At 42.7% G+C, this 21,999-nt stretch overlaps 1 protein-coding gene across 4 annotated transcripts; it reads right to left on the bottom strand.

The window, feature by feature from the left end:
- Positions 1 to 6,057: 6,057 nt before the first annotated feature.
- LOC139365018 (3 beta-hydroxysteroid dehydrogenase type 7-like) lies at positions 6,058 to 21,851 on the bottom strand. Of its 4 annotated transcripts, XR_011626528.1 has the most exons (8): positions 21,285 to 21,851; positions 17,435 to 17,697; positions 13,183 to 13,338; positions 11,287 to 11,395; positions 10,754 to 10,853; positions 10,024 to 10,186; positions 8,665 to 9,843; positions 8,364 to 8,580 (listed from the first exon to the last, which is right to left on the bottom strand). XR_011626528.1 is itself a non-coding variant. In XM_071102326.1 (7 exons), exons 2-7 carry the CDS (start codon positions 17,592 to 17,594, stop codon positions 9,431 to 9,433), a joined length of 1,101 nt encoding a protein of 366 aa, XP_070958427.1. In that variant the 5' UTR covers positions 17,595 to 17,697; positions 21,285 to 21,851; the 3' UTR covers positions 6,670 to 9,430. The 4 variants fall into 4 exon arrangements, 2 of the variants coding, with proteins under 2 accessions (XP_070958426.1, XP_070958427.1); XM_071102326.1 differs by having other exon boundaries at positions 6,670 to 9,843; XR_011626527.1 differs by lacking the exon at positions 21,285 to 21,851 and having other exon boundaries at positions 6,741 to 8,580; positions 17,435 to 17,844.
- Between the last annotated feature and the right edge of the window lie 148 nt (positions 21,852 to 21,999).

Raw genomic sequence — 21,999 nt, forward strand, 5'->3', positions numbered from 1 at the left:
ATATTTACATTCGTTTTTGCCACATTTATTTTATTACAGACACCTTATTCCATACTTCTAAATGTTATTATGTGAGCTAAAAAATATATAAATACACTACCTTGCCAAAAGTAAGTGGACATCTTTTCAAATTAGTTAATTCAGATATTTCAGCCACACCTGTTACTGACAGGTATATAAAATTGAGCACACAGTCATGCAATCTCCATAGACAAACAGTGTCAGTTGAATGGACCATGCTGAAGAGCTCAGTTACTTTCAACGTGGCAACGTCATAGGCACCTTTACAACAAGTCAGTTCGTCAAATTTCTGTCCTGCTCAAGTTGCCCTGGTCAACTGTAACTGCTGTTATTGTGAAGTGGAAACGTCTAGGAGCAACAACGGCTCAGCTGCAAAGTGATAGGCCACTCAAGTTAGCAAAGAACGGGACCGCCGAGTGCTGAATCATGCAGCACATAAAAACTTCTGTCCTCGATTGCAGCACTCACTACCGAGTTCCAAACTGCCTCTGGAAGCAACGTCAGCACAAGAACTGTTCATTGGGAGTTCATGAAATGGGTTTCCATGGCCGAGCAGCCGCACACAAGCCTAAGATTACCATATGTAATGCCAGCGTTGTCTGAAGTGGTGTAAACCTCGCCGCCATTGGACTCTGGAGCAGTGGAAACGCGTTCTCTGGAGCGATGAATCACGCTTCACCATCTGTCAGTCCGACAGACGAATCTGGGTTTGGTGAATACCAGGAGAACGCTACCTGCCTGAATGCATAGTGCCAACTGTAAAGTTTGGTGGATGAGGAATAATGGTCTGGGGCTGTTTTTCATAGTTCCACCTACGCCCCTAAGTTCCAGTAAAGGAAAATCTTAACGCTACAGCATACAATGACATTCTAGATGATTTTGAGCTTCCAACTTTGTGGCACACAGAAATGGTGTGGAAGAACTTGACTGGCCTGCACAGATCCCTGACCTCAACCCAATAGAACATATTTGGGATGAATTGCAACGCGGACTGCGAGCCAGGCCAAATCGCCCACCAATCGGTGCCCGACCTTGCTAATGCTCTTGTGGCTGAATGGAAGCAAGTCCCCATAGCAAAGTTCCAACATCTAGTGGAAAGCCTTTCCAAGAAGAGTGGAGGCTGTTATAACAGCCATGTGGGGACCAACTCCATTTTAATGCCCATGATTTTGGAATGAGATTTTCGACAATCAAATACTTTTGATCATGTAGTGTATATATAAAAAACATTTTACTTAAAGTTGCATTTTTTGAGCTTACTATTGTTACTGTCTCCATTACAAAAAAACACTTAAATACATGTCATTTTGCCCTTGATACAGTGAATGTAAATACTGTACAAATGAATTCATTCCTATGGAGGACTGCTCCTACTGGGGAGTGCCAATATGGCCAACCGGTGGCGTCAAAGTCTTTCAATGGCCAATACATAGCATCAGCAATCCAGGGTTTACACCTCGAGGTCGGGGCCCCGGGCACATGCCCGGTGTGCCAGTTTGGTCAACCCCCGGAAACTGTGGGTTGACACAATTGACTGACAGAGAGACAGACAGACTTACAGAAATACCTTTTTTACATTCCAATCCTAAGTATTAAAATAATGTACATTATCAATTAAGTATATATTGTGATACATCATTCTACAAATACATTGTAGTCAGTAATAATATATGTATTTGATATTCACAGTGGTACAATGTACAAATACTGTGTGTTTGGTAGGGTTTGGAAGTCATAAAGCCTTACTCAATTGTTATAGATCCAGCCAGGCTTTGCCAAAATAAAACGGTCATGGATCCAACCTCATGGACCCAGTTCCAGCACCGCTCTTACTGCATGTGTAAATATTTAGAAGATTGCTATGGAGAAACCAATCCAACGGGGGACACCCAGACATGTCATAGAGTAGGATGGAATCTATGACTGTTTACAAGGGAACTCCCTTTTCTCTCTCTCTCTCTCTCTCTCTCTCTCTCTCACTCTCTCAATGAAATCCTTGGCATGTAAAGTGTTTAACACATACACTGAGTGTACAAAACATTAGGAACACCTTCCTAATATTGAGTTGCACCCCCTTTTGCCATCAGAACAGTCTCAATTTGTTGGGGCATGGACTACAAGGTGTCGAAATCACTCCACAGGATGTCAAGTTGTCCTTTGGGTGGTGGACCATTCTTGATACACAAGGGAAACTGGTGATGGTGAAGAACCCAGCAGCGTTGCAGTTCTTGACACACTGAAACCGGTGCGACAGGCACCTACTACCATACCCCGTTCAAAGGCAGTTAAATATTTTGTCTTGCCCATTCATCCTCTGAATGGCACACATACACAATCTTGCATTGTTGGAGCTAGGAACACAAGCATTTTGCTACACCCGCAATAACATCTGCTAAATATGTGTATGTAACCAATAGAATTTGATTTGATTTGATACACAATCCATGTCTCAAGTGTCTCAAGGCTTAACAATCCTTCATCTTTCAGTCAGATGTTCCATTGCAGATGTCAGATTAACAGCCAGGTAATGAGAGAGTCATATCGGGCTTGGTTGGATTGTGCATCGGAGGACGCATGACTTTCAACCTTCGTCTCTCCCGAGCCCGTACGGGAGTTGTAGCGATGAGACAAGATAGTAGCTAATAAACAATTGGATACCATGAAATTGGGGAGAAAACTGGGGAGGAATTGGGAAGAAAAATTCAACTTTTTTTTTTTTTTTTTAAGAATGTGCAATGGTTAGAAGTGTGTAGTAAGGATGATCCTGAAATGTCACTAAGTTTGTTTAGGAAATTATTTATGACTATAGCTGATAAGCATGTCCCTTTAAGAAAATGCACTGTGAGGTCAAACGGTGCCACATGGATTGATGATGAGCTGAGAAAGTTTATGATTCAACGTTTGATGCCAAAGAAGTAGCAGATAAATCTGGCACTCTGTTTGATAAGCAAATTTATTGTAAATTAAGAAATATTGTGACCAAGCTAAACAAAGGAAAGAAGGGATTCTATCAGCACAACATTGATGAAGTAAAGGGTGATGGTAAAACCTATTGGGGAGGGTCCGGGTGGGCATCTATCCTCGGTGGCGGCTCCACCTCCCTGCTCCACCTCTGGCTCACCCCGCTTTGGGGGCACCTCTGGTGTGGGGACCCTCGCTGCGGGCCCCGGACTGGAGGCCGTTGCTGGAGGCTCCGGACTGGAGGACGTCGCTGGAGGCTTCGTGCCATGACTCCTCACTGGAGGCTTCGTGCCATGGATCCCCACTGGAAGCTTTTTGTCATGGATCACCACTGGAGGCTTCGTGCCATTGATCACCACTGGAGGCTTCGTGCCATGGATCATCACTGGAGGCTTCGTGCCATTGACACAAATCCAGCATTATTTATCATGTAATGATCTGATAATGGGTTTCCAGCAAGCATACGAAGAAGGGCATTCCACGAGTACAGCGATATCACAAATGACAGATGATTGGTTAAAGAGTATGGATGACAGGAAGTTAGGTGGTGCAGTGTTGCTAGATTTCAGTGCTGCTTTTGGTGTAATGAATCATGAACTGTTACTTGTTACACTCAAATGTTATGGTTTTAACCCTTGTGTAGTCTTAACATTCTGTATACTCTCCTTGTTCTAAGGGTCAAAAATGATAAAGCAGCATAATTGAATTTTAAACCCCAAATATATTTGCATGAAGAAACAACCTGTCATTCATTACAAACTTTGTGAATATCTGGGTTTTCCCTCTTCACAATGCAGAAAGACCTCATTTAATCAGTGGACACCATTAGTTTTTATTACAACACACCTGTCATAATTCTTTACTAAATCTTTACTAAATTAGAGGTTTATTATTATTATTGCTAAAGGTACTGCATAGGTGTAAACATACAGCAGAGGCTGCTGCGGGGAGAGGCACTCCCTTCTTTGAATGTGTGAGGTTACAAGTGCCTTTCCCAGCTGCTCCAGGAACACCCACCTCTTGTTCTGCTTATCAGGCATACAGGCAGGGTTGATCTTGTTCCATATCACCAAGGCATTGTATGAGGACACATCAATGATGTTAGGGGAGATGACCAGGGGCCAGCGGGCAGTCATCCTCCTGCAGCTGTAAATTCCAGCTGTGGCTTCCTGTCCTCACGATCACTGATCTCAGCTGTTTTAAGCACTGTGCTCAGGAGGACCACATTCTTGTTCCTCTTTGGGAGGTAAGAACCTAGAGTGGTGGTGGGGGTGAAGGCAAACTTTGATGAGAAGGCCTCTCTCCCCCTTGTTGTGAGGAGTGCAAGGGGAGCTCAGGCTCGTTCTTTCTAACTGTGCCAACCATGGTGATCTTCCTCTTCAGGAGCTGCTGACTGAGTTCATAAGAGGTGAAGAAATTGTCACACGTGACATTGTGCCCCCTCAGTCCATCTGTCACATCAAGCACAACCCGCATCCCCTGGTTTTTCTCCAGGCCTCCACTGGTCGGCTTCCCTGTGTAGACTTGCGTCTTCCAAGCATAGCTGGATTTGTGCATCACATACTTTGCTGGCTTGCTGGGTATATACTGCCGGAAAGGACAGCAAACTTTTGACAAAAGAGATTACTATCAGTAATTAGTATCAGTGTCACAGAAAACAGTCACATAAATCAATGACATTTCAGCAATACATAATAAAATGAACAGTGAAAATCACTTACATTACAGATATGAAAATAAACATTTACCTCTGAATGCAACCAGTTGCTCATCCACTGTTACTTCAGGCCGAGGGTTGTAGAGGTATGGCAGACGCTCCACACACTTCTCTCAGACCTCTCTTATGGCTCCACCCACTTCTCCCAGACCTCTCTTATGGCCGCCAGTTTGTCTCTCAAACGTCTTGCAGGTCTTGACTCACGGTTATCAAATCGTAGCATTCTTGAGAAAGTGTAAAAGACTTTCAGTGGCATCGTGGCACGGAAAATCACCCATCCACTCTCTGCATCCCAGAGACTACATGTAGCCTCGCCTCGGGACCTATACACACCAGTTAAGATTAGCAGCCCTATGTAGGCACGCAGGTCAATCTCATCCAACCTTTTCCAGTTGTCTCCATATATGGAAACCCTCCAAATTTGTCATCTCCAGGATGATTTTTTCGATGGCTGGTGTGATGAACATGTAGCATGTTGAGGCGATGTCATGGGCATGGGCAACTGCATGTCTTGTGGGCCCTGGGGTCAACCTTATGTGCTGACATTCGGCCCTGGTTTTTGTGCTGCCATTCGGCCCTGGTTGTCTTATGGTGACAAGGACCATGTTATTTTAGCCAGTAGCATACCACCCTGCATACCACTGCTGGCTTGCTTCTGAAGCTAAGCAGGGTTGGTCCTGGTCAGTCCCTGGATGGGAGACCAGATGCTGCTGTAAGTGGTGTTGGAGGGCCAGTAGGAGGCACTCTTTCTAAAAAAATATCCCAATACCCCAGGCTAGTGATTAGGGTGCTGTGTTTCGGATGGGATGTTAAACGGGTGTCCTGACTCTCTGCGGTCATTAAAGATCCCATGGCACTTATTGTAAGAGTAGGTGTGTTAACCCTGGTGTCCAGGCTAAATTCCCAGTTTTGCCATCACGGTCACCTAATAATCCCCAGTTTACAATTGGCTCATTCATCCCCCTCCTCTCTGCTGTAACTATTCCCCAGGTTGTTGCTGCAAATGAGAATGTGTTCTCAGTCAATTTACCTGGTAAAATAATGGATAAATAAAAATGTTGCTGTTCTTTGACAAAAATGCCTCTTTCAGTTTGGGGGATTTCTTCTTCATCTGAAGATGATGCATCGTGCTCTGGGTTGTATTCTTCCCCATCTTCTTCTTCAGATGCCTGCTCCTCTTCTAAATCATTGTTCTCTTGTTCCTCCTGGACATCTGAAAAAATCAGATCTACGACATGTTGCACACTGAAACGTGCACTCATGGTTCAGCAAAGAGAGAACTGGGGGGACTGTCATCTGAAGCACCTTTATAGCCTCTGACTGCATTCCCCATTAGTAAACAATGCTTTCAAGAAATGTTTATTTTGTCTGAAATTGTTTTTATTTTGTCTGTAAACTTGAGTCATGTGTGGGGTCGTGGAGGGGAGATGCTGCACACGCACAAGAAAGTTTTAGTGTTGTCTGAGTTCAATCAGTAGCACACATAATCTCCATTTCTCATTGTGTGTATGTGTGTGTGTGTCTTTGGTTTTTGTGGTGTGTAAAATTGTTTTATAACTGCTGGGTCAAAAATGACCTTTAGACAATCTTTGTACCCTGGTGGTGTACAGCTTTCATGGAAATATGAACAAAGGCGATGTTTCACTTTTTCTAATGTTGTGGTTACTCTAGGAAAAGTAATACAATTTAAAGTTGAAAAAATATGATTTAGTCTGCAGTTCTATCCTGGATGGAAAGCTATCTATCCAGAAGGAAAAAAGTGTTCTTCAATGGTAGCTTTTCAGTATCTAGAACAGTAGATATACACTGTGGTGTTCCTCAAGGAAGTTCCCTAGGCCCACTTCTCTACTCTATCTTTACTAATGATTTACCTTCACTAATGAACAAAGCAAGAGTGGTCATGTATGCTGATGACTCAACAATGTATCGCGCAGCATCAGCATGTAATGAGCTAACATGTCCTGAGCAGATGATCCCCAATTTAATTTGTTAATGAATAGAATGCATGTAGAGCAAGAAAAAAACTAAACTACTAGGCGTCATGTTGGACGCAGCTTTATCATGGTCAGAACACATAGATTATATTGTTATTAAGATGGGTAAAGGAATTGCTGTTACAAGAAAATGTTCAGAGTATGTAACATCTAGCACACTGAATCAGGTGATTCAATCTCTGGTCCTATCACACTTAGAGTACTGTCCAGTTATATGGTCATCTGCAGCAAAGAAAGATAACAGCACAAAAACATCCTGTGGCGGACTGCAATAGCATCGAATAGTCCCCGCAATATGCAACTGTTCAGGGAAGTCAGGAACCAATACACACAGTCAGTCAGGAAAGCAAAGGCTAGCTTTTTCAAATATAAATTTGCATCCTGTAGCTCTAACTCCAAAAAGTTTTGGGACACTGTAAAGTCCATGGAGAATAAGAGCACCTCCTCTCAGCTGCCCACTGCTCCGAGGCTAAGTAACACGGTCAACACCGATAAATCCACGATCATCGAAAATTTCAATAAGCATTTCTCTATGGCTGGCCATGCTTTCCTCCTGGCTACCCCAGCCCCGGCCAACAGCTCCACCCCCCCCACCCCCTGCAGCTACTTACTCGAGCCTCCCCAGCTTCTCCTTCACCCAAATCCAGATTGCAGATGTTCTGAAAGAGCTGCAAAACCAGACCATATGTCTGGAGAGGAAATAGAGAGCATCAACTGAATATTAAATGTGTTTCCTGTCAGGTATTGTAATTGTCTGTATTGTCTACTTGTTGCATGTTTGTGAAGTCTTGTTCATTGGTGTTGGACCCCAGGAAGATTAGCTAGTGTTACAGTGTTAGCTAATGGGGATTCTAATAAAAATGACAAAATAACACAAGTGCACCTTGTGCTGGGGACAATAAAGGCCACTCTAAAATGTGCAGGTTTTTTTACATAACACAATGCCACAGATGTTTAAAGTTTTGAGGGAGTGTGTAATTGGCATGCTGACTACAGAAATATCCACCAGAGCTGTTGCCAGTGAATTTAATGTTAATTTCTCTACCATAAGCCACCTCCAATGTCGTTTTAGAGAATTTGGCAGCGCATCCAACTGGCTCACAACCGTAGACCATGTGTATGGCGTTGTGTGGGCGAGCGGTTTGTTGATGTCAAGATTGTGAACAGAGTGCACCATGGTGGCGGTGGGGATGGAGCTAATGGAATGGCATCAAACACATACCATTCCACCAATTCCGCTCCAGTCCTTACCACAAGCCCATCCTCCCCAATTAAGGTCCCCCAACCTCCTGTGTTCCAAGTATGTCTATTGTTTTCTTAAAGAGGGCTGAACTTCCTGATCGAGTCCTGGTTTCAATTCTCCTCATTAGGAAATTAAACTTAACAAGTTTTGGGTCTCGGCGCTCTTTGATGTGGGTGGGTGTCTGTTGTGTTTTCCGACGTGGGAAGAATTTGTACTTACACTCTGCCAAAACAGTACACACCCTTTGAGATAACTTGAAACAGTCGAACAAGGTCTTGTGTCTGGAAGAAGCCTAAATTAGCTAGCACGCTATCCAACTTCTTTGCCGGCTGGTATGCGACAGTGTCAAAATTGTTTTGACTTTGGATAGCCTATCTCTGGGGCTAGTTAGCGACTGTCAATAAATTACACATTGTAAATGGGACAATATTTTCATGTTACACATCTTTTATAGGCATCTCATGAAATGCTTACATTTCATTAATGTAGTTGGTTTGAGACAGGCCATTTTCTACCAGAGAATAGAATAGATGTTTTTTTATTGCCTTCAGTTCCTCTTTAAGTAACGCTACTTCTCAAAATGATGATTTCATCAATAGGCATGAAATATAATATTAACCTTTTCTCTGTCTGAAGTTTAAAATCTGAATGCACTGGCAAATATTATTTTTAAAGATTTTTTTTATTATTGTTTTTAAATTGTCAGTGCATTCAGATTATAAAATGACCTTAATGTATAGCAGGTGATTCATAAAACTCTAAAATCACATAGAACATATTCAGAGAATATTCTGTGTGCATTAATGCATGTTGTAGATGTAAAAAGAAGATGTAAATACTTATTTTCTGCACTAGTGCTCTTCAACAAAAACAGATCAAGTCTATGTAGTGATGATGTCTTGTGAAAAATGTATTGCATTTTCATGTATGTATTGCAAAATATGTATAGCAATGTATTGTTGGAAATAGACTCAAAACAATTCAGGAGCAGCTTTCCTATATCACATATCTATGCCCTTTTATGACTATCACATTATATCTACCGCTTTTGTAAGAAGATGAATATTGCAATGTCCGATAAAGCCCCAAACATTTATATTGAATCTCCAATATATTATCTCTTATTTAGGGCTGGGAAGGGTCTCATGTGAATCAGAAGATCATGGGATGGATAAGTGACCCATTTCAGTGTGGAACATGCCTTGTCATCATTTTGCCTGAGGAGCTACAGGCTAGCCACAAGTAATGACAGGTAGGAGGACATAACCATTTTTGAAGAACACGTGCAGGAGGTCATAGTTCAGGGTTTAAGAGTTCAGGGGTCAAGAGTTTGTTTGCATATGTGTAATGATAATACTGCTTATGATGGAGCAAACATAGTGAGAATATAAATCTGAGAAAGTCCTCTCACTCCTCCATCCATCCCAGGTTATGATGTGTGGTGCATCGGTTTAGCCCAGACAAGGTTCCACCAGACCAGCAGATCAGCCCAGATCAGGAGTCCTTGGGGCCTGCGAAGGGAAAGGTGTCCACCCATCTCTGTGTGCGGGCCTTGCACTGGTCCCAGTCATAGAGGGGGCGGTACTGGAAGTGGCGCTGGGCCTTGTCTGAACCCACTGTGAAGGAGGTGCTGGCCACAGCGAGTGTGTAGCGGTTGAGTAATGGTGTGTAGCTGCACACAGGCTTCAGCACCCAGCGGAGCAGGTCATTCAGGAACGCCACCAACCACAGCACCAATAGTGGCACATGGACCTGGCGGAAGTTGAACCCAGACAGGAACTGCATGTTGAAATCCTCATAACTCTTGTAGGGTGAGTCGTCATAGCAGAAGTAAACTTCCCCTCCAAGCCTTTGGGGGTGCTCTCTCAGGGAGCGAGCAGCCAGCAGATGCATCCAAGCCACGTTACCTGAAAAAAAAGAAAACTATGCTGAGAACGTGTATACCACTAGCCTAATCCACTAGGGCTGTTGAACAAGTTAAGTAGCCACCTTGGTACATAACCAAGAGCCCAGTAGAAAATCAGCTAAAAGGACGACTCAAGATCTTGTAGGTGTGGTTAGGTATCAGCACGCGTTTCAGGACTCACCTGCATAGACACGACCATGTTCCGTGTCCTTTGGGACGCCTCGAATGATCCAGCCCCCTGTCCTCACACCCATCTGATAGAAGTCCCTCATCAGCTGGTGCTGCTCACCATAGATCCCTGTGGGACGGAGGGAGCATGTGTACAAGCAGGCCCCTTCCTTCACCTGGCCAGAGAGAGGAGAGGAAGGATGTGGTAACAGAGCATTAGAAACTGAATCGGAGTGGACGGGAAATGAACAGTTTTGAAACCCAGAATCCCAAATATGCAGTTTTAACTCAACATGTTAACAGAAGGGTGGAGTAGACTAACGCACAAGGCCACAAGGGAACACTTCAACAGCTTTTTGGCAGAGTAACAGTCAAAAAGAATTCTACCATTTATCATAACTCAGAAATATTAGTTTTTTTGCGCAGAGTAACAGCACAAAATGGCCATTGGGCGAAAAAATCTTACTTTCATCATAAGCTCCAAACCATTTTTTTCATGAATTACTATAGTATATTTGTGTTCTGCGGTACCTTTTGGAGCAGTTCAGTCAAAGAGAGAGAATAAGTATCTGACTATGGTCCATGAAGGGATTCCCTATCTGAATCAGGCTATTAATGAGGGTACCTTAAAAGGCAACTATCCCCCGGATCTTTCAAATGTCCATCAAATAGAAGTGTGTGAGTTGGTCTGTGTGTGTTATTACCACGTCTTTGTATGAGATGCGATGTGTTAATACAAGTACCTTATTGCCGTTGGCCTCCAGCACCAGTTTCTCTGCCTTGGCCTTGCTCCTGGGGTAGGGCATATCATGATAAACATTGTAGATGGTGTCTTCATCACCTCTGTGCATGAAAGAGAGAGAGGGAGATGGGGGGGGGGGGGGGGGGGGGGGGGGTGTTATTATTTGATGACCTTTGAACAGAATATCACATTCACATGTGGAATGATCCAATATAATAGCCAGATGGACATTGGCAGTTTTCATGATGTTGTTTCTCCTTGCTGGCTGTGCAGGACTCATCCTGTTGTTTCTGTGAATATTTTAGCAAAGTCAGTCATGCATGCAAAGGCTGATAGACATTTTTACAGATACTGTGAGTGCTTTAGCTGATGTGAAAGGAAGAGAATGCCAAACACATCACAGATAAGGGAAATCTCTACCGTACGGGCCAGACAAAAGACAGAGGGAGGAGAGGTAGTGATTTAGGTGGAAAGAGGAAAAAAAAACAACGAAAGCCTAAAGGAGAAACAGATATTTGTGAAGTAAAACTCTACCTGATAAAGGGGTCTCCTTTCACATTGGGGCCAACCACCTCCATGCTGCTGGTGTAGACCAGATACTGAATACCATTCTCCACACAGGCATTGATCACATTCACAGTTCCTGTTAGAGAGACAAGGAGAGAGGAAGATAAACATTCTAGAGGCCAATAACTAGAGGTTATCATTGATTTAATTGCAGAAAGAAAGGGCTAGGGTGTGATGCGGTCAACAGGAAGTGCGTGCAGAACATCTGGACAGAGACGTTGGCAGACGATGAGTACACAAGCACCTGGACGAGCATGTTCTAGGAACTAGCCCGGGATGATAAGTGTTTTCTCAGAGCTCAACACAAACATCCTAGAAGGATGTGAAACATCTGATATGGGCCAGTAGGAGGCACTCTTTCCTCTGGTCTAAAAAAAAATATCCCAATGCCCCAGGGCAGTGATTGGGGACACTGCCCTGTGTAGGGTGACGTCTTTCGGATGGGACGTTAAACGGGTGTCCTGACTCTCTGAGGTCATTAAAGATCCCATGGCACTTATCGTAAGAGTAGGGGTGTTAACCCCGGTGTCCTGGCTAAATTCCCAATCTGGCCCTCAAACCATCACAGTCACCTAATAATCCCCAGTTTACAATTGGCTCATTCATCCCCCTCCTCTCCCCTGTAACTATTCCCCAGGTCGTTGCTGCAAATGAGAATGTGTTCTCAGTCAACTTACCTGGTAAAATAACGGATAAATAAATAAATATACAGTAATTACACTAACTAATACAAACAACTATTCCTGTGAGGACAATGTCACATTTTCCAAGAGATGAAGAGCAGAAATATGGGACAGATACCCAGATCTGGGACAGTGACACACACACACACAACACAGTAGGCCACCCACCAGATGGGGAATAGATACAATAACCACAAACTGGAAACAAAGTGTCAGTGTTCAATTGGGCTTATATAATGCTTCAAAGGGCTTGCTATTTTAATTTGATGTTGTTAGTTTAATAGAAACCAGATGAATTGCAGTGGATCACAGAGAGCAGCTGATTCCCATCAATAAGTTGAGTTTGTAGGTAATTCAGTTGCATGAAAACCACCTGACAGGCTGGCACTAGCCTTATCGTGAGATGTGAAACCTTTTGAGATGAGTCTTACAGCCATTTCAATCTCATGACAAGCACACACACAATTTCTATAAACAGGCCCTCTCAGAGACACACACACACAATTTCTATAAACAGGCCCTCTCAGAGACACACACACACACAATTTCTATAAACAGGACTTCTCAGAGACTCACACACATTTACCCACTACATAAATAAATAAATAAATAATGACCTTATTTGTGTATGTCTATGTTTGCTGACTATAAAACCATTGTTGTAGTTGTCATCCTTTAACAGACTCAAGGGGCAGTTTTATAGTCAGAATGTTCAGAGGAAAACACCAGGCACTATAGGAAGGGACAGGCAAACAGGAAAAACGTGGGTTATACCATGAATCACAATAACTTTAGGGAACACTATTTCATGGGTTTTCATGAGTCTCCTTAACAGTTCCTGCTGTGATTTAATTTACAGTCAAGAGAAGCCAACCACCCCTCCTATGTTTGTCTCGTTCTATCATCAATCATCTCAAAGGCAACCATTTCTCCCTCTTCTCTTTTCCTTTCCCTCAACATATTTTCCATTCCCTTCTTTGTAAATCCTCCTGTGTCTTAAGGCTTCCACACATCGCACCGAATGTGGGTCTAGTGTTCGTCTGCCCACCGTTCAGCGCGCTGTGTTTTAGGGACCACCCGCTGTAGACGTCTGACTGATCACATTTTTATGCGATTCTACATGTACAAATTGGTGCATATTCTCGTCCAGTTAATGCTATTGCTGTGTCTGAGGCCTTACCTTGAACATTCACAGCCTGGATGACTGTCTCAGGGACTCTGTGCCAGACATCCACCAGGCTGGCCGTGTGGATGACCAGGTCTGCCCCCTTGGACACCTCCAGGACACTGGAGTAATCTGTGATGTCCCCCTGCGTCACCACCACCTTTACCCGCTCTGATGGGGGAGAGAGGGAGAAAAGTGTGTGTGTGTGTGTGTGTGTGTGGGGGGGGGGGGGGGGGGTGTTGTAAGATGTTAGATATGATGTAAAAGAGATTGTTTTCACCAGAATGAAATATCTATAAACTGAACTACAATGCACAATAATACAATTGATCCTCGATTGAGATTGGACAACAAGACATGGACATAATGTACAGAATAATAGCCTAAGAGAAGAATCAGACATATTGTGGTTAGAAGGTCTAGGTACAGTGGGACAAAAAAGTATTTAGTCAGCCACCAATTGTGCAAGTTCTCCCACTTAAAAATATGAGAGAGGCCTGTAATTGTTATCATAGATGTACAACAACAACTATGACAGACAAAATGAGAAAAATTCCAGAAAATCACATTGTAGGATTTTTAATGAATTTATTTGCAAATGATGGTGGAAAATAAGTATTTGGTCAATAACAAAAGTTTATCCCAATACTTTGTTATATACCCTTTGTTGGTAATGACAGAGGTCAAACATTTGCTGTAAGTCTTCACATTTTTGGTCTTCACATATTTGGTCACCTACAGACAAGCAAGATTTCTGGCTCTCACAGACCTGTAACTTCTTCTTTAAGAGGCTCCTCTGTCCTCCACTCGTTACCTGTATTAATGGCACCTGTTTGAACTTGTTATCAATATAAAAGACACCTGTCCACAACCTCAAACAGTCACACGCCAAACTCCACTATGGCCAAGACCAAAGAGCTGTCAAAGGACACCAGAAACAAAATTGTAGACCTGCACCAGGCTGGGAAGACTGAATCTGCAATAGGTAAGCAGCTTGGTTTGAAGAAATCAACTGTGGGAGCAATTATTAGGAAATGGAAGACATACAAGACCACTGATAATCTCCCTCGATCTGGGGCTCCACGCAAGATCTCACCCCGTGGGGTCAAAATGATCACAAGAACGGTGAGCAAAAATCCCAGAACCACACGGGGGGACCTAGTGAATGACCTGCAGAGAGCTGGGACCAAAGTAACAAAGCCTACCATCAGTAACACACTACGCCGCCAGGGACTCAAGTCCTGCAGTGCCAGACGTGTCCCCCTGCTTAAGCCAGTACATGTCCAGGCCCATCTGAAGTTTGCTAGAGAGCATTTGGATGATCCAGAAGAAGATTGGGAGAATGTCATATGGTCAGATGAAACCAAACTTTTTGGTAAAAACTCAACTTGTCGTGTTTGGACAAAGAATGCTGAGTTGCATCCAAAGAACACCATACCTACTGTGAAGCATGGGGGTGGAAACATCATGCTGTGGGGCTGTTTTTCTGCAAAGGGACCAGGACGACTGATCCGTGTAAAGGAAATAATGAATGGGGCAATGTATCGTGAGATTTTGAGTGAAAACCTCCTTCCATCAGTAAGGGCATTGAAGATGAAACGTAGCTGGGTCTTTCAGCATGACAATGATCCCAAACACACCGCCCGGGCAACGAAGGAGTGGCTTCGTAAGAAGCATTTCAAGGTCCTGGAGTGGCCTAGCCAGTCTCCAGATCTCAACCCCATAGAAAATCTTTGGAGGGAGTTGAAAGTCTGTGTTGCCCAGCAACAGCCCCAAAACATCACTGCTCTAGAGGAGATCTGCATGGAGGAATGGGCCAAAAAACCAGCAACAGTGTGTGAAAACCTTGTGAAGACTTACAGAAAACGTTTGACCTCTGTCATTGCCAACAAAGGGTATATAACAAAGTATTGAGATAAACTGTTGTTATTGACCAAATACTTATTTTCCACCATAATTTGCAAATAAATTCATTAAAAATAATACAATGTGATTTTCTGGATTTTCCCCCCTCATTTTGTCTGTCATAGTTGAAGTGTAGCTATGATGAAAATTACAGGCCTCTCATATTTATAAGTGGGAGAACTTGCACAATTGGTGGCTGACTAAATACGTTTTTTGCCCCACTTTTGCCCTACATATGTTGTGTGAGGAGGAACCAAGTCTTTCTATGCATGTTTCCATGGCTATATGAAGTATTCTTTGATTCTTTGACTTGAGTGTTAATTTGTTTCCTCTAAATCAGATCCTACGTTGCCTAGCTACCTAACCAAAGCTGGGTCCACTGAGGAACTCTCTGTCTCTGTTTCTGGGAAAAATTTAATCTGATTGTTGATATAAAAGACCCAATCACCCCACCACAATTAATGTATTCTCATACAAGGTCTTTATGTTTATTGGAACACCGGTAGGTGGGTCTCAACAAAATCACGTTCTTCACAAATGTGTCTTTTGAGAGCATTTGTCTGTTTGTTCCGTCTTTCCGTCTTGGAATGATAAGATGGAAAAGAAGCTGCCCTTATTCTCAATGTGCTGTCCCTGGCTTGGCTTATCTAGATCATGGCCTTGAAATACATCTGATGACCATGAAGCCAGGACGGGGCTGGAGTCCAAGTAACCACAGGAATGGTCCTGACTCTTAAAAAAACCACTCTTGCCTTGAAGTCACACTACTGCAGCTGTCTCTTTTAGCTCTGCCTCAGTGGCTTGGTTAAGTATCAAATCAAATTGTATTAGTCACATGCACCGAATACAACAGCTCCAGACATAGGAGGTGAATACCACTGGCCTACATAATGAATGGTAAGCAAATCATTTTTTCAATTTTTCCTCAGCCCCTAAATCTCCTCTACTTGAAAAGCACATTCTCACCAGGGGATAAATATATATGTTTGGTATTTAAGAGAAAACAAGGTATTCTAATATTACCTGGATGTAGCCTATGGCAATATAGAGGTTAAAGACTAACAATGTAAGCCTATGTGGGCGATTTCATTTGTAATCAATGCCATGTATTTAGCTCATCAGTCAAACACATCTATGGAGTGATCTTCTATCACTGAGTTTGGAGGAAGGCTCTGTCCAACAAACCTGTCACTCTGTGAAGAGCGCAACCTTCCCCACATACCGCCCTGCCTTTCTGATTCATATTCCACAAAAACTGAAAAGTCACACAAGGTGACAGGGTGCAGGCGGAGATTCCTGTTTTGACAGTGACATGTCACAGGTTAGGGGAAATTACATAGGCCGGCTGCAGTGTTCAAGGACAGGAAATGGAATTAGGAGGGGTGTGGGCCATCTGTGTCCATGACCCCATCATGACATTGTTCATGCAGACCGATGCAGTCAAATCAAATCAAACGCATTTATAAAGAGTTTTTTACATCAGCAGATGTCACAAAGTGCTTATATAGAAACCCAGCCTAAAACCCCAAACAGCAAGCAATTCAGATGTAGAAGTGACCTCAGCGGAGTGTAGATATGTGTTGTTTACTATCCTAACATTTCCCTTTGTGACATTCACTAACTCTCATCTCTGTCACACTCTAGTATGTATCTGACTTTCAGCTTTCCCATCTCTCCCTCTCAGTCCATCTACCTACTGCCCACTCTCCACCTCTATCCCATAAATGGCTCTGTTTCTGTAGTGAAGACAATGCAATAAAATGTTGTACAAAGTTAGTAAATTAAAATGTGCATGTTCTTATGCCTGAGAATATATGAGTAAGAAAGGTGTAAGCCAAAAATAAAGGGTGTCAGAAAAGAGTTATGGAATAAAGCTGATATTCAGAATCTATTTGATTGGGTATGTATGTGGGTAAAGGTCTGTGATGCTAGTCTAGGTTATCTCACTTTCAGTCATTTCAATGCGCTAAGGTAGATAAAAACCCGAACTGTTTCACTGAGGAGTTGACACCCCACCTCTTCTCAGTGCATAAACCCCTGGACATTCAAGATTAGAGGTCTTGCCCACTTGAGTCTCTATATATCTTGCTAGGAGTAGCTGAGCCCAATAATAATTGTAACCATGAATAAGGGTTAAGAGTAGCTTAACTTTCATATTTAAAACTCCACCAGTCCCACAACTGCAAATCATTCTGGACATTTATGAGCCGTTTTCAACTCAGCAGCCTCGTGTGGTGTATGGTTATGACAATGAAATATGCATAAAACATTATTAGACAAGAAAACTACAAATGGGGTTTGAGCATGTCAGTGAACTGCCAGACATGTACAATGTATGTTCAATCATATATTTTTGTTTTACCTGTGCTGTGGCCATTTAAACTTGAGTCGATGTGTTTGTCAAAAAGTCGAATTTCCGTTACCGCATCCTCTTTCTCCAAAAGGACCTGTAACAGGTGTTGTCCGAGGAACCCACAGCCCCCAGTGACGAGATAAACCAGGCCCCGTTCTTTCGTCGACATTCTTCACTGTTGCTAGTTGCTACTATCAACAATTGATGTTTGGTTGATTAGTTACTGAGTCGTCCTTGTTGATCTTCTACAACTCCCTCTGCGATCCAACCTTCTAAAAGAGCGGAGATAAACAACGAGAGAGTACAAAATGAAAAAAGACAGGGAGAGGTAGAGGTGCGTTCAGTCCTCTTAAACGTTTGCTGCGTTGGACAACGGTTTGTACTGAACGACACGTTCCCCCAAAAGGTTCTTGTACGCTCTTGAATAGACTACCGTTTGGTAGATGTGGGGAGGTGTGGCTGGAAGCAGAGTGACGTGTTTTAAAGGGAAGTGGTCATGCTGACAGTGCTCCCCAACCCTGGTCGTTCAGTACAGCACCGTTTCCGTTCAATTGAACGTTCCAGAACGTAAAAACGTACTGAACGCAGCCCTGATCGGTTTGTACACAGCGATCGTAAACTGCTCCGCTTCACTGGACTTAATTGATGACCTTCGATTTAGTGTTTGTTCTATCATCAAAGAAAGGCAAAGATCACTATGCAAAATTAACTCGATTGGTCTTTTCGTTTAAATGTAGCTTACTGTAGATAGGCTATATGCCACCCTGATTAGATTAGAGTGTATTAGTCACATGCACAGGGTTGCAGATGTAATTGCAAGGTACAGTGGAATTCTTAAACTCTGAGCTCCGACAGTGCAGGTCAAAGGGAATTGAGGTTCCTGATTATCTTCTTGCCCTTCCTGTGACACCTGGTGTTTTAAGTGTCCTGGAGGGCAGGCAGTGGGCACCCAATGGTGCGTTCGGCTGAGCGTACCACACTCTGTAGCGCCTTACCGTCAGCAGCGGTGGACTTGCCATTCCAGGCTGCTGCAGGCTTTCACCTTAAAATTCTACTGTATTCTACACCTCACCCACGCAAGTTCACATTCCACACAAAAACAACTACAGGAAGGCAACATCTATGTGGAGCACTGAATGATTTATTTATTGTGTAGGCTATATGACAGAGGGAATCTGGTTTGGGGACTAGAACAGTCGTAATCAGTACGGACCTGCTATGTTCACTAGAAATATATTATTCACTGTCAGCAGTGGCGTGTATTCATGGACGCCAAGGGAAGCCAGGCTTTCCCAAATATTTAACCAATAAAATTAAATCTAAAATAATTTATCTTTCATCTCTGTGTTTTCATAAATTTACGTCAATTCGCAAGTAGCTGAATCTCACCGGAGAAATCATCCGAGCGAGGGCAACAGCTTCCCTCGGTCTCAGAATGTGTAGCCCATGTATCTGATGCTTTCTGGACCAAAATACTATTTACATGTTGCCGCCATAGCATTTGATTGATTGATTGATGCCAGCAAGCATTTGGTCTCCCTTGATTAAAAAAATTAATAATATTAAATAATAATAATTAGCCAATCAGCATTGAGTTGAGCTCAACTGTGTGTTGTCCTGGTGCCACAAAACGCCACCCAAGGTGGCCAGTTTGGATTTGGCTTCAGACCATTCAAATAACTTCCTAAGCAAAACGTCATTTTCTGGTCTGCTTGTGTTGATGTCCTGCAGTAACTAGCTTGCTAAATCCGCCATTTCCTAAGCCATAGATGGAGAAGGGATTTGGACTTTTACTTAATTCTCTGCACAGGCCAATGATTATGACATCGATTCTGAGCTAACCATAAATTAATATGTTGTGCCACTGGCCTGAGACGATCGAAGTTCAATATGTAGCTGAGTAGGCTCACGGTAACTAACTAGCTGGTTCATTGTTGCCCATGCCAGGAAGTTAGGCTAGCAAGCGTTTTAGCTAACTATCCTATAACAACAAAAACTAAAAGTGTATGACAGAGTCATAGACCGATTTCCCAACATGAAAGAGAGGATGGCATTAGCATTCAAATAGTCTACAAGTAGGGTGAGTTAACATGTTATGTTTTACTTGCACACACACACACACACACACACACACACACACACACACACACACACACACACAGAAATCAGTACCATGGACAGCCACATGATATTTAACAACATCGATTGAAATAAATTGTTTTTGGTATCTTTAAGTTTGTTTTCAGTCTATTAAACTAAGCATATATAGCCTTGTTGATTTTCTGATGTTGAAATGTTTAAGTTGAATTGGTGCTGGAATGGCGGCGGCAGTGCTCCTGTTGACTTTGTGCTGACTTGCGGTAACTCTGTGGTTGTAAATCAGTAGTTTGTTTATTTAGTAAACTGTCGAAAAAATTCACTTGCTTGAGTTAACTGTTTGTTACATGCGATATTTGCATTGTGGACTTCACACAGATGTGGCTCTTCGGTTTTATGATGAAACAAACAGTATGTGTTGAATTTATTCCGCAACTGTGTGACTGTTGTCTTCTAGCTGTAACGGTGGTGTATGAACTAATGGCTATAGAGCAAACAATGCAATTGTCACAACAGGTTGTAATATGACTTTTGTACTGTCTTGGCTTGGCTTGCTCAATTATTTTAACCACGGAACTCTACTACCTGTCAGTCTGGGGCAATGAAGCAGACAGTCCCAGTGGTCTGAAAAAGTCTTACTTCCTTTAATTCTTTCTCTCTGACTAGACTGGATTGGATATCATGTCAAATGTCAGAAGCCTTATTGTTCTCCTGTTTTAACAACATGGCCATTCATCCAACATCTCGCTGTGTCCAATAATAGCCTTCTTGAACAGCCCTGTAAGTCATGCTCACAGCATCATTTGAATGGACAACATATTGTGAAACAGATATTGTACTAGCGTAGACCTACATGGAAAGTGACACACACTGTATTGTATTTCCATTCCTTACACATTTCCAGACAGTCACATGATTCACAGACAAGTTACCTATAGTCTCAGCTACAGACTGCAAAACATTGTCATTGCCAGGTTAAATGAGAGCATATTACTCACAGCGCTGAATCAGGCAGTATTTACTGGTTAAACAGCCCCGTTATACCCATCCTGAACTTTAAGTTACCATTGACCATCTGCTAAACAGTCTCACTGATTTGGTTGAATGTGGAATGATAACTGATTTTGACAATCTAGATCAACTATCAATGAAGAATGCAAATAATTATCTTAAAATGCATGTCACAAAGTGCCCCCAAAAGAACAGACCAAGCTTGTAAGTGTCCTAGGTAGGGAGAACCCTCCGAGCCTCATTGCTTTCATTTTGAAGGCCACTAGATGCTTGAAAACAAAGCGAAACAGATGCAGTTCCAGTAAATCATTCAGCCATTATGTTTGGGTTATGCTCATTCAATGAGGTATGTCCTAAATGGATGAATGATTAACATTCAATAAATAACTTCTAAAATGTCCTATTTAGGGTTTTACAACTTGGCTTCACCTAGTTTTGTAAATTATTTTACAACATGCAACATGCGTTAGTTCAATCACCCTTGTTAAAGAAGCAGAGTTCATGAAGTTAAAAAATAACTAAACCAGCTCAGAAAATGCATACTTCTTTGCCACATAATGGTCTAAGTGTCTGTTAACCCAGTTCCATACAAGGTCACGTCTTCCTTATTTGTGTTTCCTCCTCCTCTGACACGACACTTTGCAATCCACTTGGCTTCATTTAGAAAGCACCACGTTTTCTCCATCTCTATCGCTCTCACACACACAGGAAACACTCAGTTTTTCAGGTGGAACTTGACTGACAAACGTACCTTCTGTTGTATCCTCTCTATGCACGAGGGCATTGCAGTTTCCGGCAAGCCTGCAAGTTCCTGTACGACATTGTGTGCGTTCCACTATGCACACTCACCCTGATGACATACAGTATAGTACCACACAGGGTTGGAGAAGACGATATCAAAAGACTACTATGTATTACAAAATCGCTTGACGACCCTATATGGATATTATTCTACTACGGTCTGGAACTTCCATCCTGAAAGCTAGATTGCAAATGACTAAGAAAACGGAAATCTAATATCCCATAACTCTTTGCAACAATGGGACGGCGCTAGTCCAATTCATTTGTTTATTTTCGAAAGCTGCCGCATGCAATTATTACGTTGTCATAACAAGTATATTTTCAAACTAGTCTGAACGTGTCTTAACATTCATTGTAAGACAATCTTATCTCTGTGTTCGTAAAATCACCCTGTAGTGCCAGAGTGCGCTCTGGGCGTTAGTAAATTCAGTGTGTTGTCAGATTGTCCCGTTGTATATCCGGAGCGGTCAGAGAGGAGTAGGGTTGGTCCGAGCGTTCTGACCTCACAACCGCAGTCAATCACCTAAGCTAACTTGCTCAAATTGGCTAGCTACTCCCAGACAGAAATGAGAGAACATCAGTCTGACCGTTTTACTCGCCCTAGCAGAGCTGCTTAGGCCATTTTCATGTTATCTAGAGCGTTAGTGACTAACGGTGCTGCTGAC

The sequence above is a fragment of the Oncorhynchus clarkii genome, chromosome 13 (assembly GCF_045791955.1).
Source record: "Oncorhynchus clarkii lewisi isolate Uvic-CL-2024 chromosome 13, UVic_Ocla_1.0, whole genome shotgun sequence".
Taxonomy (NCBI): domain Eukaryota; kingdom Metazoa; phylum Chordata; class Actinopteri; order Salmoniformes; family Salmonidae; genus Oncorhynchus; species Oncorhynchus clarkii.

Coding starts and splice junctions, on each gene's coding strand:
- LOC139365018 (XM_071102325.1), bottom strand. CDS start 17,594: ATGTCGACGAAAGAACGGGGCCTGGTTTATCTCGTCACTGGGGGCTGT. Junction 10,854..11,286: donor AAAGGAGACCCCTTTATCAG/GTAGAGTTTTAC, acceptor TTTCATGCACAG/AGGTGATGAAGACACCATCT. Junction 10,187..10,753: donor TGGAGGCCAACGGCAATAAG/GTACTTGTATTA, acceptor CTCTCTGGCCAG/GTGAAGGAAGGGGCCTGCTT.